This window comes from Corvus cornix, chromosome 12, assembly GCF_000738735.6.
Source record: "Corvus cornix cornix isolate S_Up_H32 chromosome 12, ASM73873v5, whole genome shotgun sequence".
Taxonomy (NCBI): domain Eukaryota; kingdom Metazoa; phylum Chordata; class Aves; order Passeriformes; family Corvidae; genus Corvus; species Corvus cornix.
In genome coordinates, this window is record NC_046342.1 from 2,746,792 (window position 1) to 2,765,048 (window position 18,257).

Below are 18,257 nucleotides of genomic sequence, written 5' to 3' on the forward strand. Positions count from 1 at the left end.
AAATCTCTCAAGTGGCCACCTCCCTGCAGAGCAGCTGCTGTCTCCATACTCTTTGTGAGTTACATTAGGGGCAAGCATATGGTGCTGAGAGCTGGCACGGAGCACTTCCTTCCCTGCACTGCTCCAGCTCAAAGTCTATATGCCAGGAGCAGCCTCCTTGCAGATTGTTCTTGACAATCCCTTGCAGAAGCTGCTGCCTCTGAAAGTCCCTGCTGTGCTGGAGCTAAATTTATTTCTCGCTGAATCCTGCACTTCATGGCACCTGGAAAACAAGGACAGCCCGATGGGGTTACTCTGGAAGGATTCGCTGGGAACAGCTTCAGCGACTCCTGGGAGGATGGAACCCTTGGAAGAGGGAAGAGGGAAAGGCTTTGAGCTGGGATTTAGCGAGGGGAGCTCCAGGAGGGACCTTCTGCTCCCCACAAGTCACCTACAATCTGTTCCATCACCTGCTCGGAAGGGACTGAGCCAGGATCTTCCCCCAGTCGTGACCCTTGCAAAACTTTTTCCAAACATTTCTCCCAAGCCTTTGGATTATTTATCAACAACATTTCAATTGCAAGCAGCTACTCACATGTCAAAGAACCCCCAGACAGATGTTTAAAAAGTCCTGGTTCCAACCAGCAGATCGAAATGGGTTTCTAGGTCAAAGTACAGCTGCATCACCAAGGCTTAAAAATACCAATCCAAAGCCACTATTGACCTGATACTGAATTTGGATTACAAAGGGAATTTTCAGAATTGTTTCACTGGGAAATAATTGACTAATAAAAGGTTTTAAGAAGGAAGATAAAACTTAAAGAGATGCTCAAACTTTTAAAATTAGATTAGGAAATAATTCCCATTTTTACCGTAACTCTTTACTAAACCTCCCTTTTCTCACTGCCCCTTCTGATGTGAGAAGATTCTGCAAGCAGATCCAAGAAGTCCTTCTAAATTAAAATTTTAGTATTTCACACATAATTTGTTGTCTTAATTTTTTGTACGTAACTCTCCTGTGTTCTGTAGGTTGAACTCCTCCTTTAGAGTAATGATGACTGTAAATACTTGAATTTATTAACATAAAAAATGAGCTTTGCTAGAGTATCGTATCACTATTGAGTGTTCTATTTCAACCCAGCATCACAACAGGAAAACAAAAAAAAAAATTTAATTAAATTGCAAAAGATTTCCACTTCATACTCTAATTACTCAAAAGATAAAATGGACCAGGATGTGCAGGAATTTTCTCTGCATAATCAAACATGATATATGTAAAATTTAAAATAACCAAGAACGATGAATGCTGCTCAAACCACGTGATATATTTATTTTTAAATTTCTAATACTGTAAAAAGAACTACTAAAGAACTGTGGTCCTGTCAGAGATATTCCCTTGTTACGTAAATCGAATCAATAGATTAATGTAAGGCATCTAAAGCAAGATTAAAACATACTAATTTATAACCAAATGCTTCAGCTCTTTGTAGATACAGCTTCCTTCAACAGACTTCAAGCTGAAACAACAGAGATTTAGAAATGCCTGTTTATCTTGGAGAAAAGCTGCAAAATGAAAGGGGTGAGTTCTTTTTTAGCCAAGGATCAAGAATCCAAAACTTTATTTAACTAAATAAAGTTTCCCATTACAAAATGGGAAATGGTTCCAGAAGCTCTGTTGGCAATAAGGCAGCAGTGAAATAAATACCAGCTCTCAGCTGGTTTAGTTTGTATTTCGAATTTCTCTGGGATTCTGGTGCCAGAACAATGGTTGAAGCCCAGCTGGCAACCAGAAATGGAGCCTCTTGCTCACTACCCCTTCCCCCTGGGATGGGGAGGAAAATCAGAAATGTATCAACCCCCTGTGCTAAGAAGAGCTTCCCTTCAAACCTCGCAGCAGCTGTGCACCCTTAAAATGCTGTGAATTTGTTTCCATAAGGTCTCTACGTAGGAATAAAAATCAGCCTTTCTGTCTGTGTAGACTCTGATCTTTGCAGCCTCGAGGACAGACCTGGAATAACATTTTTGATCACAACTTGTCCTTGCCCAGTTTGGAATTTTCAGTGGTGTTTCCATGCTAATGATGAAGAAGTTGCCTGTGTTTTACACAGAGCACGATGCTCTGTGGTACCACACAGCAATTTCCCAGCTCAGAACCACCACTGCAAGGCACAGGGCTGCTGAAATTCAGTTAAAATAAAGTCCAAAGTCACTTTGAATTGGGGTCAGCAGAAGGAATTGGAGAAGAACAGTTATGGACTTGAGGCTGGTTGTGTAACCTCTGTGGCACCAGGAGACCCAGACTGCAGGACTTTCACACTGTCCTGAGCTCACTCACTGCCTTTAAAGTCCAACGTTTCAAACGTTAAAGCTTTGATGGCTTTTTCTACTCTTTTGCACAGTGCTGAGTAGGTTAACACAGGTGTTCCCATCCACTTATATTTACTTGTTCATCAAAAGTAAATTTATCTCCTTTTTACCTTCAGAGGATTAAAAGTATTTCTACACTGAAATGACACAGATCTCTCCCCTCACTTCATTTCAATTCCCAGGAACGAGAGGTCCATAACCCTTAAGGACAGCGAGCTTCTGAATCCCTGATTTTGATCAGTTTGCACCATTTTTTGGGGTCCAATGGTTGCACATCCATCCTTTGAAATCCCCAAGGCTCATACACTTGGAATTTGGCTCCATCTCTTGGGAAAATGGCACCAAACAGATCACCTCAAGTTCTTGCTATTTGCTCTAAGCAGCTACCACTAAAAGCCTCTCAAAACCAAGGCAATTTTCTCCAAATCCTGGCTGACAGGTAAGGGACTGTCAGCTCCTTCCACATCTAGATAACCAAAAATGAAAGCACAACGGAACATGCAAAAGAGATGTAAATTCTGAACACTGGAATCTAAGGTGTAAACAAGATTATTTCATAATAACAAAGTTATACATTGAGCTGTTGCTCTAGTGGCTGGTGAGGCTCCTGAATTACCCCAAGCTGAATATCCCTCATGGTTATTAAACCCATTTAAATATCAGGTCTGCCCAAACTTCCTTGGAAAAGAGTACCAGAAATTTTTCTCTCATTACTCTCTCAGTTTAAGAGCCAGTTCCTTTGTGCAGCAGCCGAAATTACGGAATTATCCAGGTACAACCGGCACAATCAGCTCTCCCATGACAGTTCCAGGATGTTCAAAGGCTTTCTGCCTGAGATTAGCTGGGATGCAGGGTAATGATTTCATTTTTGGGAGGATAATTATTTAATGGTTTTCCCTATTATCTGAAGGCAGAGCTGACCACGATGCCCAGTCTGAGGCAATGCTGTGGCACCACATCGTTCTCCTGCTGGTGCTCGAGGTGGGGACAAGTTTGGTCAGCTATAAATTGATATAAAAATGGAGCATTTCAGCATCTTGCCTGCAACTCCAGCAAGGCAATAATCCCCTGCAAGGGGGCCAGCTGTAATTATGCAATGGATCAGGGTGACATTTCCCAGCAGCAAAGCTGAGGGAGCAGCACTGATGTGGCTCAGTGAATATGGACTTGTGCTCCTTTCAGCTCACAGAACAGGGACAAGGGAAAAAAAGGATACAGCCCATGAATTCCCCCACGAGTGATTCTGAAAGAAGGGGAAATCAAGCATGAAGAACAGACTGAGAGGCTGGTGTGACAGTCCCCACTCCCCCCTCACTGAATCTCACGTATTTTTACATTCACAGAGAGCTTTTTAATAAAAACCCCTTAATTTTAATAGCAAATAATTTAATTGTCCATTTAATTTGAAGGATGAATTTGCCTTTGATTCATTTAAAAGAAGAAAGGCAAAAAAATACTGCCACAAACATGAAAATTGTTGGTTTTTGGTTTTTCTCACTAGTTTAAGATGGATATGTCTGCTTTGTACAAATTAAAAAAATAAATAAATAAAGAGTTGCTCAGGGCTGTGTTCACTTGGGTTTTGAATATCTGCAGGGAGGGAAAGTCCACAACTTCTGTAAGCAACCTGTGCCAACATTTGATCACCCTCACCACTAATTAAAGCAAAAATTTCTGTTTCTTTCAGCTTCACAACCAGATAAAAAGGATAGCTCTAGCAGAAGTAGTTAACAAAGCTAAATTTAACCACATTTATCTAAGTAATTAATTTAATTTGGACCAGAGCAGGGTTTTCTGATTTTAAACTATGAAAAAAAAAAAAAAAGATAAATTTTAAAAATTAAGGATATCTATTCACAAAGTCCTGCACATGTAATTTAACAATACTATTCAAAGGAACCAAGCACTGACAGAGGTGTTGCATTTATACATCACAGTTCAGCAGAAACTCCATAACCTAAAACTATGAATTATTCCTCCCCATCTCCTAACCCATTTTGATTCTCTAATTTGAACTTTTTCCTTTGGTAATAAATAGCCTACATTTCAAGATCCAAATAATTAAAACAGAAGGCTGGAAGTCTTTTCATTTAAAAAATAAAAATCATTTTGAAAAATCTCTCCATTCCAAAGGACAGTAATTTGTGGCTGGATTTAACCAGAGGTACATTAATGCGCCACACCAGAGCGCAAAGAATGGACTCTGCCTTGTTATGCCACTGCTTATTAATTCTTAGTTATGATTAGGATCCTCCAGCCTTGGTGTTTCCAGATGAGATTAAACTGAATTTTACTGGCACAGATTCCTTCTCCACATTTCCCCCAGAGGAATCTTGGCATATTTATTGCTCTATAAGATATTATTCGTCTCTGTTTAGGGACCTTCCAATTGTTATTGATCAGACCCATTCCTACACTCCATTAAAATGTGCTATTTCATGATAATTTAGCTCTAAATTTGGAAAATTCCCTATTCCCTTTCCAAATATGGCCACTAAAACCTGCACTCTTATCCTTTTGTGCAGCCCCAGGGAACTGGCGATTGTTGGATTTATTCTGGTGCTGCTCCAGCTTTAAGTGCAACAACAACTGTTGACAAGTAACCTATATAATCAAAGTAGACACAGCAATTGTTATAAACTCACTTTAATTAACAACTAATTTACTTTAAATATAGTCTAAGTCCAAGGTTTCAGTTTGAGTTTGCTGGAAAGAAAGCCACAGCATTTCTGCCCCATTACCAATACCAGCAGAACCCAGACCAGAGTGACAAAGGGACAATTTTTAAACCAAACTGGTTAAAATTAAGAGCAGATGAAGAGATTTTATCAATTTCTAATTATTTCTTCCATATATTTGGCAAATTGCCATGCACAACAACCGAGCTGAGCATTTCTCATTTCAAAAAAGAAATTGCACTTAATGGCAGGGCTGTAATCGGTGCCTCCTTAATGGCACCCAACAGCTGCTACCTTGGGTTGGATCTGTTAAACTCAGGTTTTACTGCCTGTTAGTCCTAGACCGGCTCTGTGAGAGCTGCAGACAGAGAAAACAGGACACAAACTGCCTGGGGTGGAGCTCATCAGGTAGGAAAAGCTCAGTTCCAAGGCAACATCTCCAGTTTAAAAAGTGAATTTCCAAATTAGACCCAACACTGGGATTTACATGGGGTTGGCCAACATGAAAAGCATTAAAGCATCTGCTTTAGGGCTAAACATCCCCTTTTAGATTTAAGGAAGCAGAGATACATTTTCTTCAGTCTAAGCACCATCTGTATGTTTGGAAAATGCCCTTTGAGCCACACTAATACACACTTTAGTCATTTATCAACAGTTTGTTCCCTCACATCTCAAGCCATTCTCCCACCAAGCCAATGGTAATATTCAATTATTCTGACCATGTGATCATCAGGACTCCTCACCTTTTATTAACTACTTAACTCTCTTAATCAAAATTAATCACATTTTTTTAAAACACCTCCACTGGTAGTCTGAAGTGCATCTCATGCCTGTTTCTGCCTGGCTCCCATACATGAATTTCAACCACAAAGCGTGAAACCCATCATCTACTCCATGGTATCTACATACACTCACTCTCATTTCTATTTGCATGGCCTTCTCTATGCTTTTTAACTAATTAGAAGTGGAAAAACCAATCAACCAAACCTCCCCTCACAAAAAAAAAAAAAAACCAAAACAGAAAAACCCAGTGCCACCATCCGAAAAATGTGAGCTGTGATAATAATCATACTGTACAAGAATTTAATCATTATATTTAATGATAGAAAATGCACGACCTTTACATGTGGGCATCAAAAACCTGAGCTTCCATAAAAGAAAGAGTATTTACAGGTGGCTGATCTGTCCCTCCAGTTTTCCCATGCAGAACACGTATCCATACTCTGAATTGTCTATTTTTCTATTAAATACAACCAGGTAGGAAAACTAAATTTCTAGAAAGACCAAACCAAAGCAAAGATTGATCCTAATACTCGCTGCCTTTCTGGTGGCACCACAGCTACAAACAATTTGTACAGTCGAAGGAGCTAAATTTAGTGAGTGCAAAGCAAATCTAGCCACATAAAAAAGGAAGTTTTTTCACTTGATTGAAGCTCCTGATTATAGCCCATCATAATTACAGATCTTCTCTGTTAATAGTACTCATTTCCAGGGTAAGGAGAAGGGTTCTTCAAGCACCCATCTCCAAAGGAGTCTAAAAACACCAAGAGCAGATATTTCACTGCTGACACAAAATGTGCTCCTCTTTACCAGCACACATCAGCTGGAACTATTTTTAAATTGGTTTTGGTTTGTTCCATTTGGGGTTTGGGAGGCAAATGGATGAGCTCAAGTGGATATAATCTGTCAGAGCAATGCCTAGCTAATATTTTCTCAGAGGGATTTTTTTGCATGATTGGTGGGATAATGTTTGGGATTCATTCTAAATCCAGTCCTCTGGCCAGGCTCTCTCCTTGTCAGGACACCAGGAATGATGCCTTGGCTGGGCAGAGCAGCAGACGGAGACTGCGGCCAATTTGTGCCTGATTATTCATTCAGGAGGAAACGGGACAGCAGTGATGGAGAGCTGGAACATCCTGTGCTTCTTTAGGGAAAAATTCTCCCAGAAAATCTTGTTCCTCACCTCCTCCAAACACTCAGCCCCTATCACTCCAGCACTGAGCACTGCCAGCCTTTGGAGTGAGGGGAAATTGGAAGGGGACGGAATAAATGGAAACCACCGAAAAATAACAGTGGCATAAAAAACCCGCAGTGGAGCTGTTTAACATGCTCAGGACTTTCCTTCGGTGCTATGGCCAATGAGCCACATCTTCTGCCCAGTTGTCATCCAGAATTTCCCAAGGATAAGATGTCCTAATGTTCCCACAAGGACTCGCAAGGAGCCAGCCACGCTCTACTGCTCGGTGTGTTTGCACTTGCACACGTAAGGCAGGCTCACAGATTTATTCCATTTATCCCATTCCATTTTTTAAGGCAGGTTCACAGTATTTATTCCATTTATCCTACATCTTTCCAACTTCTAGAAGCTTCATTTTTCCATGCAAGGTGTCTGCAGAGCAGCTCTGTCATTTTTTCAGTGATGCTAAGGGACTGGATGGCTTTGACTCAGTTAAAATAATGCAGCAGCCTTTCCTTTGAAAAATTCCTGTTTGCTCTGCAAGACTCCAGCTGGGAAAAGGATTTTGTGGAACACATCTCCTGCCTCCTCCCTGTCAAAGTGCCCCTGAGAACCTGGATCCATCAGTTACTTGCCTTTGGGAAGCCAGAGCCCCCCATGAATCCCTGGTAACAATTCTCCAGGATCCCACCCATCCTAGAGGTTTTGCTGGCTCATTCAGAACCATGTCTAAAAGCAGAAAGGCCCAGGATTTTTGGACACCTTCCCGCACTTGTAAATAACCCAGAAAATGATTGATTGTATCCCAGAGGAGCCAAGAGCTTCACACACAAGAAAAGAAAACTGGAAGCTTGACAGGAAAATGGGCTCTACCTGCAGGAGAAAGTAGGAATGGGAAACTGAAGCATAGATTTTACTTATCATATATTTAATACCAACTTTCTAAGTTAGCTGTGACTCAAAAGATATATAATATTTTGCTTACATTACCAGAAAATTAATAGATCTTATGAAGTGCAAGGTCAGTCACAAAGAATAGCAATGAAAGTTAATTTAAATCCTTGTTCAAGTCTGCAACAATTCCTGCCATTTATTGCTCTGAAATCAATGCATTTTCTGTCATAGACTTGATTCCTGATCCATTGTACCAGTTGAAGTTTTTAGGCGATTGTTGCTTGGGTTTTTTCCCCCAGAGGAATAAACCACACTGGAGCTCAGAGAGTAAAAAGAAAATATACTAAAGCTGCATTGTATATAAAATACATATTTACACAACACAAATCTGAAAGGAAATGAATTTCATCTTTCATTATGAGGTTATTCACCCACCACATTGATTTCTAATCAGCCTGTTTGTGTAGCTTTGATTATAAAAGCCCCACCATAATCTGTGAAATTGCTATTAAATCATCACCTTGGAAGGTATTGTCTTCCTGTTCCTATGACTGAGAGCACAAAGAAAACCAACATTAAAACGAATGTGCCTGAAGTTATTCGTTTACACCAACTCATGGAAAAACAAAAGCTCCCATCAGGAAAACATTCTCCCTGAGAATATTTCCCAAAAGGTGTCAACTCCACATCCCCACCACCACATCAATCAGCTCCAAGGTGTGATGGCTCCACCTCAGCAGGGTGTCAGAGGCAGGAAAAGGAGTCCAGCACATTAAAAAATCATTCATTGTGCCAACATATCTTTTTTTAAAAAGCAAAAAAAAAAAAGTCCTAAAATGCTCAGACAACAAGAAGCAATATTTATAAATCCAGATGAAAACACTGGAGCACCTTGCAGGAAACAGTGATTTGTAAAGCTTGAACTTGGGGAAGAGCTGGAGGTTATCCCCATAAGTGAATCTTCTCACGCCAGGACAAGATGAGGGCAAGATAAGAACACGAGCACAAGATAAATAACATAAAAGAAAATCCTACGCAAGGTAAAAGGAAAAATACTTGTTGCCTCATAGCAAGTTAAAAAACTAATTTACTCCTTTTCGTACAAACAAAAAAAAAACAAAACTAATGTATTAAATGATATCATAATAAAAAAAAGCTTCCAAGTGATTTTAGACTGACTAAAACCTTGCAGTGATTATTGGTGCCAACAGGAATTAGTGGAATCTGCAGTTACAGAACTCTGAAGGCAGAGGAGGGCAGGATGAAGGAGGGGTTTCCTACCGTGGATTCTGGCACGTGAGGAAATGTGAAAAAACAAAGATGACGAAATGTGATGAAAATGAAGAAATAGAATTTAAACTTTAAGCAAGTATGGGAATAATTTGTCAAGCAGGATTACTCTGTTTGTCCATCTCCTTTTCCTCTGTCCCTCTGTTGCTGGGGCAGGGCAGTCACCGCTCTCCTTGGCAGAGAAGTTGGCAGGAACACAGGAGGGAGCTGCTGGTGCCCAGGTCCTCCACAATTACAGCTCACTGGGGAGAGACGAGCTCTGTCCCAGCACATTTATCCCTCGTTCTCTCCCTCCAACATCGGTGTCCCTCTGCAAGGAATCCCCCCTTTCCTTTGGCAACGAGGGCCCCAAATCCCACAGCCTCAGGTACATGGATCAACACCACGAGCAGAGGGACAGGACGGCCCTGCTCCCGTCCCTGCTCCCAAATCTCCCTCTTCTGCTCCCAAATCCCCTCTTCCTGGGCAGCTGACTCCATTCCACCCCTCACAACCTGCACAAAAATGAGATTTCATTAAACGCCAGTGGTTTTTTCTGCAAAACAAAGCCCCCGTGCCAACGGCAGGAAGAGCAGGATGGGATAAGGGCTGTCCCAGGCTTTCCACACCCTTGCCTGCCCTAAACACAGTTATTTCAATTATGAAGTCAGCTGCTAATTTAGGGAGAAAAATTGTACTTGTACCTCTCATTCTGCACCACTCCAACGGCAAGTGATGTGTGAAGATCATTACTTTCTGCTAATTACCACTCCTAGAAGCACAGACAATTAACTACATCATCTATTATCCCTAATAATTATTATTTACATAGTAAATAGGCTGGACACTATAGGTTGGGTTTTTTCCCTGCCTAATTTATCCTGAGAAAATGCTTACCAAGGGCTTTATAAAAAGTTGGAAAGAATGTGTTGTGGGGGATTTTTTGGGTGATGATTGTCTTGCTTATATATAGAAAGATTCTCTGGCCTGCATTGTCTGTTCCCATCCATAATTTATAGCTGCTCACACAGTTTTGTAACACTGGGAACAAAATACAAAAAATTATCAGATTAAGATATAAATTTACCTAAAATGGGAATTATTTTGCCTAGGAAATAAAACCTCCTACAAAGTATACAGATTTTTAGAAATCTGTTCAATCAATTTTCAATCAAATCGACCAAGTTTTTCATTTTAAATGGCTCAAAGGCACCATTTAGCTGGAGATACAGACAATATTTCAATGCTTTTCAAAAACAAGAGCACATGCAATTTTCACAAATTTCCAGACCGAAGCAGCTGATAAATGACTTGCAGCACTATCCACAAGTTGCTTGATTCCTGGGATGCCCTTCCTGATCTTAATCTTCCCTCCTGGTGCCACCCTGAAAATCATACACTGATTTTCTGCTAAGCAGATTTTCCTCTGTGTTCCTCCTGGTATCCCATATTTAGTAACTTATTGCACCCCTAAAGCTGCAGGAACCAAACTGCAAAACCTGGAGCAGTTTCATGAGTCCCTACAAGCTCCCTTGCTCTTTTTCAGACAGGGAACAAAATGAGCATCCTGGAATTTCTCTACCAGTTCCTCCCAGTATAGTTTTCTGAGCCATTTTCTGGATGGCTTTAGTAACTCAAGGAGAGGATTTTAGCGCTCCAAATGTATTCCCCAGAGACAGTGCAGGAAGGTGATTCCAGCCTGTTGCTCCTCCCTAATCCAAAACCAGTGACACCAACAACAAGCTGGTCCAGTGCCATTACATGGGCTAAGATGAAAAAATTAATGTTTCTTACTGTTTACTGATTTCCTGTCTTCTTATGTGAGGATAAAACCTTCCACAGCCCTGTCCCTCCATAAAATACCTTTCAAATAACACTTCTCCTCCTCCTCACCATCCTTAAAACACAGATTATGAAATCTTGACAGAGTATCTGAAAGGAACTTTTACTTTTGAGCACTGCCTGAGGAAAGAAAGCAGAGATAAACAAAAATTCTGAAGGATGGTCACTGCTGAATTGTCACCAAAATTCCCCCAAGCCCTTCTGTGCTAACACTAGCACTGCAAAGCTCCCTGTGGACAGAGCTGGGATCTGTGTGGAGCACACAGGATGCAGAAAAACAGGAAAAAACACACTGTAAAAAAAGGAGCAAAATGTGGGGAACTTGTGCAAACTCTTTTGCTGCCAATTCAGAATTTCCTTTCCTTTCCTTTCTTTTCCTTTCCTTTCTTTTACTTTCCTTTCCTTTCCTTTCTTTTCCTTTCCTTTTCCTTTCCTTTTCCTTTCCTTTCCTTTTCCTTTCCTTTTCCTTTCCTTTCCTTTTCCTTTCCTTTCCTTTCCTTTCCTTTCTTTTCCTTTCCTTTCCTTTCTCCTTTCCTTTCCCTTCCCTTCCCTGTTTTCCCTTTCTCCCCTCAATTTGCCCTCCCTACAACTCTGTTTTTGGGGGCCTCACTCCTTTTTCCAGTCTCTCTTTGTTCCCAAAACTCTGTCACAGGCAGGTCAGGCTGGACTGGCCACTTGACCACCTGATAAATGACTGATCTTCTCCAAAGACTTCAAATCAACAGCTGGAGCTGCCACTTGTGCCTTGATGTCAGTGGCAGGGAACAACAGAAGGAAAAGACAGCATTTAGGCCATGCCAATTACTCTGTTGTCACTTAAATTACCACAAATGAAAGCTTTCCTCAATCTTTACTTATTAAATTGCTTTTACCGCTTCTGTGCCCATTTCTGTTCTCATATTTTGTGTCTGGAGTGGGTTTTTTTTAGGATCTGTTTTGACCCGTTGTCAGCAGCGATGGGGGAACTAAGCTGGATGAAACAAGAGATGATTTGAACCTCCAAGTGCAGCAAAAATAAATGGCAAAATAATCTGTATTTCAACACAAGAAACAAAGGGCTTGAGAAGAGGTTTTCACTAAACCATACCTGAGAGTAAAATTATCTTTGCAATTCCATGTGCCAAAATAACTCAAAAAGGCAGTTTGGAGGTCAAAAGCTGTTTCCTTATGGTTCTCCTTGGAAAAAAAGGGAATTCTAGGGACATGTAATAGCAGTTTCATTTAGCAGAGTGCCCTTGGCAGACAGCTCTGCTGCTGTAGCCTCAGGACACAGAAATTCCCTGATTTTCTGGTATGGCCTAATCTGATCTACTGGGGCTTGAGCTTTTGTAAAAATACAATTAAAGAATCTTTCCTAAACAGTCAGGGTCTCCTTCTTCCTTTCCATTTGCAAAACATGACTTCAAATAAATACAGAGACACAGAAATATATAGAGAGAGACAGAAAAAGGAAAGGTCTGTGCTCTGTCAGATGAGAATTAGGGAGCCACGAGCAACTACTGTTAAAAAGGTGACATTTCAATCCTTCCCATCTCTAATAACTTTACACATTTATGTGGGGTGGGAAAATCCATAAATATACTTCCTACACCTCAAGTTTCGAAATTATTTGGTAGGGAATTTCCAAACATCCATACTCCCCAAAAATAACTTTAAAGTTATTTCCAAAAAGGCCTTACTATAATTGAAAGTGGTGAAAACCTGAATGGTTAAAGGAAATGGCAGTAATTTTCTGTTGGCTAAATAATATATATATGTAATGATTGAGATAATTTTTTTTGTCAGATTAAACAAATTTTAAAAAGTCAAGATTAATTCAAGTACTTGATGACTGAAATTTAGTCTTTGAATAAAAAATAAATGAATCTCTAAGAAAGAAGCATATTTTGCACTTTGCACAGCTTCTCAAAGGCTGTTCCTGACAGGAACATTGTGTCTCCCAGCAATCCAGAGAGCTGTGCTTGCTTGGCATGCAAATACATTCCCCCAAATAAAAAGAACCTTCACCTGGCTACCACATCCACGTTCCCAGTACCAGCAATAGATTTGCATCAGTCTTATTTTCCATTCCTTTCACCCTTTCAGTCCTGTAGAATGTAATTCCTTCTTATGGTTTCTATATATTAAGGGTTACCTACCTGCTCTGCCTTTCAGCTGCAATAAAACTGTCTATGCTCTTTGTGTTTTATTTCATATACTCCTTTAGGTTTTATCCAACAATGGCCTTTTCGTCCCAAAACTTTTCCTGGGTAACATTCATAACTTGATGAATATTTACTAACATATAGACCAACATATTTTTACTTTATTTCCTGCAGGAAAAGGGAGGGAATGTGGAAGGGAGTGAATATTTTGCACTTTCCTGTGACATCTCTTCCTTCGGTTCAAGGTTTGCCACCACACTGTGCCACACTCTGTGCGAATGCACCAAATCACAACCAGAACAGCACTGAAAAACTCCTCCTGCAGACCCAGACAGCCACCCAGCACAGGCAAAAGGAGCTTTTTCTCCCTCAGCACCCATCAAGCAGCAAGTGAAAAGTCTGTGTTAGATCCTCACAATAACAGCTCCGGCTGGGACTTTTCCACTGGTACTGAAAATCCCTCAGCCAAACACTGATTGTGGTGCCTCCTTAATCAGGCACATCACACCCAGCCAGCAGGAATCACACCCTTGTAGGAAATTAAAAGAACAAATACCTTTCTAATTAAAACTGAAATTATGAAAGCAAGAGCTGAGCAGAGGAGTTCAAATCAGTGGTTTTGGTGTTTGGGGTCTCTGTTTCATCACCGCTCCCTGATATCCAAGATCAATGTGCTCCTGCTCCAAGTGCAATCAAAGCATTCCCAAATTGCAAATTTTGCTCTCAGAGTGGGAGTCTTTGCAGTCCCCATCACAGCTCACAGGCAAAAATGTATGAAGCCTGACTTTATCTCCACGTGGGAAAGCCATCTGAAACAGGAACACTGGAAAGAAAGGTCTGCTGGGGAGCAGCTCCACACAAAAGTTGCTCTGAAGCTAATGGGATGCAAAATCAGCTCACCCAGCAACTTAATCTTGGAAAGCATTAAAAAGAGCTATATTTAATGGTGCTATAGTTCAGTTGGAATAATTTGTGTTTAATTTCTCAGGGAAATTCACATCTTTTAGCCAGAGTGCTGATATTATTCCCTTTTTATACTTTTATCAATGGTTCAATTGCCCCTTAATCAAAAGACAATGCAGGAGGGAATATTTCTCATTCAGCAGAGCATCTTGACTAATTTTATGGTCCCATATGTGATCCCTCTGAACAGAAGTTCACACAAAGAGCAATTTACAGCACACACGTAACTGGAAGGCTAAAAATAGAACATGCAAAACTCAATCTTGACGACAGAACCCTCACAATGCCCTTTGGGTTTCAGCTGATATTCACAATTTCATTTAACATGCTCTAAGAATGAGTGCATGAGTGTGAGCTCTGCATTAGCAGGAAGGAAAAGAATGCTGTGTATTTCATCCTGGAAACAACTCCCTCAGGTAATTTTTACTGTATTTATTTTTGATGCTAAATGGGCTATGGAGCTATGTCTTGTGTCTTAAAGTTCAGCTTAAGCTTGTTATGAACAGTGAATAAAATGAAGTCCCCTCAGGCTGGAGCTGTGATTCTCATGGAATCCATATTGCAAAGCTTTACCTCGTAAGATCTAAAAGATCACCATTAATTTTAAGCAGATTAGTTCAAGTAGTCACTGATCTGCATCCAGAGGATTTCACCCATTTATCAGTTGCACAGGGAATCTATGCAAAGCTAAAAAAGCACTGAAATGGAGAAATATTGACTCTCTTTAACAGGCACACTGAATTAATTTCAAAAAGGAGCAATGAAACTGAGCAAAAAAAAAAAAAAATCACATTGAGACCATTTTAGAACTAGTATGGACCAGAAATGCCTCAGTAAACCACAAGAAAAAGAATATTAAACTTAATATTGCAGATGTGGAAAGTCTGATGATTTCCCATTCAGAAACCGAAATTTACTCTGGGATTCAGAGGGGGTGAGCTGGTGTGGAAGCTGAGCAGAAAACCTTTGGCACTGGGTTTGATCTCAAATTGAAGAGCAAAACATAAAACTCTGTAGAAGACTCTGAGAACTGAAAATCCAACCCCCTGCCTGCCCTGCTGTTCCCTGGGAATGAAGAAAATTCTGCTGACACTGGGAATGTTCTCCCAAAGCTCTCCCAAAGTCAAACTCCGTGCCTTGTCTTAATCCTGTGTATTCAGGATGAGTTTTATTCTCCAGAAGGAAGCACCTAAGCTGATTTAGGCTGTAACAACAGTGAAATAACCAAGGTGTATTTTCCTGTCCCTGGCAACCAAAAGTTACATTGCTTTGTGAGAGCAGGAACCACCCAGCAATAGCAAACTGTTCCTGTTGATTTTGAAGTGCACAAATGAAATTCAAGGAGCTGCTGCCATAAAATTCCCACTCTGAGTTATCATACAGTATTTGTTTCCTGCAATTGGATTTTAAAAGACCACTTTTAAACCAAACATGAAGTACATGCCTGACTTTATTCTGCAGCTCAGCACAGACCTAGGAAAAGGACAATACACATATTCATAAAGGGGAAAAAAAAATCATCTATTTGTTCAGCAACATTAACATTCAGCTTGACCTTTCAAATTACAAATCTATTGGAATTGCAAAAATTTTCAGTCTCTTAATTAGCTCTGTACAGAAGAATCCAATGCCACAAGCAAACAGGGTATTTCCATTCTGGCCTCCTGTACAGCATGAATAAAATACTTCTGGATGTAACTCACTTGAATCCAGAGTGAATAAAGGCCATTAACATCACTGACTGAACCAATCCAATTTGTGCTCTTTGAGCATTAATTGAAATTTCTTAGACACACAAAAATCATTTTGCACATATGAAGGCTCAGTGAAAACCAGTGGTGTTATCACACATTTGTGTTACCAAATTTATCTGCACCAAAACAGGGCCACCCCAATCTAACAACAGCAGGAGGCTTTTAAATCTCTCATGGTCTTGTACTCTTAAGTGAATCCCTGTCCCTGAAAAAAACAATAAAATACACAGTTTTTAGAGCACCTAGTCTCATTTTGAGGACCTCAACAGCATTTAATGCTTCATAATCAACAAGAAGATGTCAAGGAATTAACGCTGCTCCAAAAAACAATTACACCTCTGCAAGGCTTCCCTTAACTGACCAAAAAAAAAAAAAACCCCACCCACTCACCAGAATTTTTGTGGTGTAAGCACTGTTGATAGCAATTGCATTGACCAGCAGTTCCATGGTTTTGGCAGGGATGGAATCGGGGTCAGGGATCTCCTTGTAGTGGACGTCCCCCACGTAGGCCTGCACCACGGTCATGCGGTTGGTGGTCAGCGTGCCCGTCTTGTCCGAGCAGATGGCCGTGGCATTGCCCATGGTCTCACAGGCGTCCAGGTGCCGCACCAGGTTGTTATCCCTCATCATTTTCTGAGGGGAAAACCCACCAAAGCCCAAATGAGAAACCCTTCGAGGCTGGCTTGGACAGGTTTTTAGTCACAAAAAGCAAAGCAGCACAGGTTTAGTCTTGCCGGTGAGAACGGGAAGTTCCCTAAAGCTGAGCTTTGGTGGGGGCCAATAACCCTAAATCCCAGTTACAGACAACCAAGCTGGGACTATCCCTGAGGTAGTTTTGCCTTTGATAAACTAAAAGAGTTGCATCATTTTCCTGCAGTAGGTCTGCATTTTAAGGGATGGCTGGAAGCCAAGATTAGCTAAAGGAGACAGAGGTAACAGCATTTTTTAAAATATTGTCATTTTAGGAAACATTTGGGGTTTTTTCTTAACACCACTTGGAATGCCAGGATATTATCTCGCAGCACACCTATGGACCACACATTTTGGGGCAAAAGCAAAAGGGAAAGAAAAAGGGGGGGAAAAAAAGGGTGTCAGAGGGAGGACATCAGGAGAATGAGACAACATTTTAAAAGCAGCTACGTTCTTTATTAGCAAAACACCGTCTTTGAGACGAGCTCCTTTTTCCTAACAATTATATTTGGCTACATTGAAGCCAAGAGATTGCTTCCTAAACTTCCTAAGTTAATTTGTTTACATGCTAAATAGAAATAAACTTTACACCATCTTCATCTAAGATTCCCAGAATGTTTAAATCATCTGATTAAATTGCTCAGGTAATCCCCAAGTCCAGGATGTTAATCCTCTTTAATTTCCTGATAGAACCATTTACATTGACTTCAAAGAACTGCGACTGCATTTAAGAAAAGTGCATGAAAGCTTCAGTGGAACTTTTAATTTCTTTGAGAAACTCCAGTTTCTCTGAGTAGTGTTCCTGAAGACTTCAAATCCTTGCCAAAACTTTGTACTATTGCACAAGAAAATTTGAATACAAAATTATTCTATATCAAAAGACTGGACTATTTTCAGAGTGCATTCTGCTCAATAAATTCCTGGCTCCTTGAAAATTAAGTAGGTATTTCTACTGCTTGATATTCCTGCACTGTGCCGCTTCAAGGAGACGTATTGGAAGATGTATTTGCATTTTTGTTGGAAATACTTTCAATTTAAGTTTAATTTAAAGCAATTTCATTAACATTTTGAGCACGTAATTTTCAGACCATTTTCCATCACATCTGATGGAAGCTGAGGACCAACTCAGTGGTGAACTCAAGCAAACAGCATTTTTCTCCCTGGGTCATTTTGAATGTCTCTTACCTTTACAGAATAAGCCAGAGAAATAGTGACAGCAAGTGGGAGTCCCTCGGGAACAGCAACCACAAGCACAGTAACACCAATAATGAAGAATTTAACAAAATACTGAACGTAGACAGGAGTGCACTCAGGCAACCACTGCTTCTTGTTGACCACAAAGGTGTCAATGGCAAAATACAGTACCAAGATGATGACAGTGATGGCAGACATCACCAGACCTGGGAGGAGAAAGCACCAGTTACCATAAACCCAAACAGCACGGGGAACACGAGCAATTAGAAATCTGCCTTGGGATTTGATAGGGAATTATTTCTTTCTTTGTGACATTTTTCACCAGCACCAATAACAGTGCCACATTGTAAAATGAAGAAAAAACACTGCCATAATATATTTACAGCAGCCATCCATTCCAGTGCACAAGGAAGCACAGAATTCCAGGGAATTCATTTTTAGGCACTGTCTTACTGCTGCCTTTAAAACTTCCCAGGCAGTGCAGGAATTCTGCTGCCACTCGAGCTAAGTTTATTCAATTTAGCAC

At 40.5% G+C, this 18,257-nt stretch overlaps 1 protein-coding gene across 14 annotated transcripts in view; it reads right to left on the minus strand.

Moving 5' to 3' along the window:
* ATP2B2 (ATPase plasma membrane Ca2+ transporting 2) overlaps positions 1 to 18,257 on the minus strand; it is a 385,606-nt gene that overhangs the window by 52,987 nt on the left and 314,362 nt on the right. For all 14 annotated transcript variants that reach the window (XM_039558683.1, XM_039558677.1, XM_039558674.1 and 11 more), the window contains 2 exons: positions 17,723 to 17,937; positions 16,238 to 16,480 (listed from right to left, as the gene is read on the minus strand). In XM_039558683.1, the coding sequence (XP_039414617.1) occupies positions 16,238 to 16,480; positions 17,723 to 17,937 (458 nt within the window). The remainder of the gene's footprint in view (positions 1 to 16,237; positions 16,481 to 17,722; positions 17,938 to 18,257) is intronic.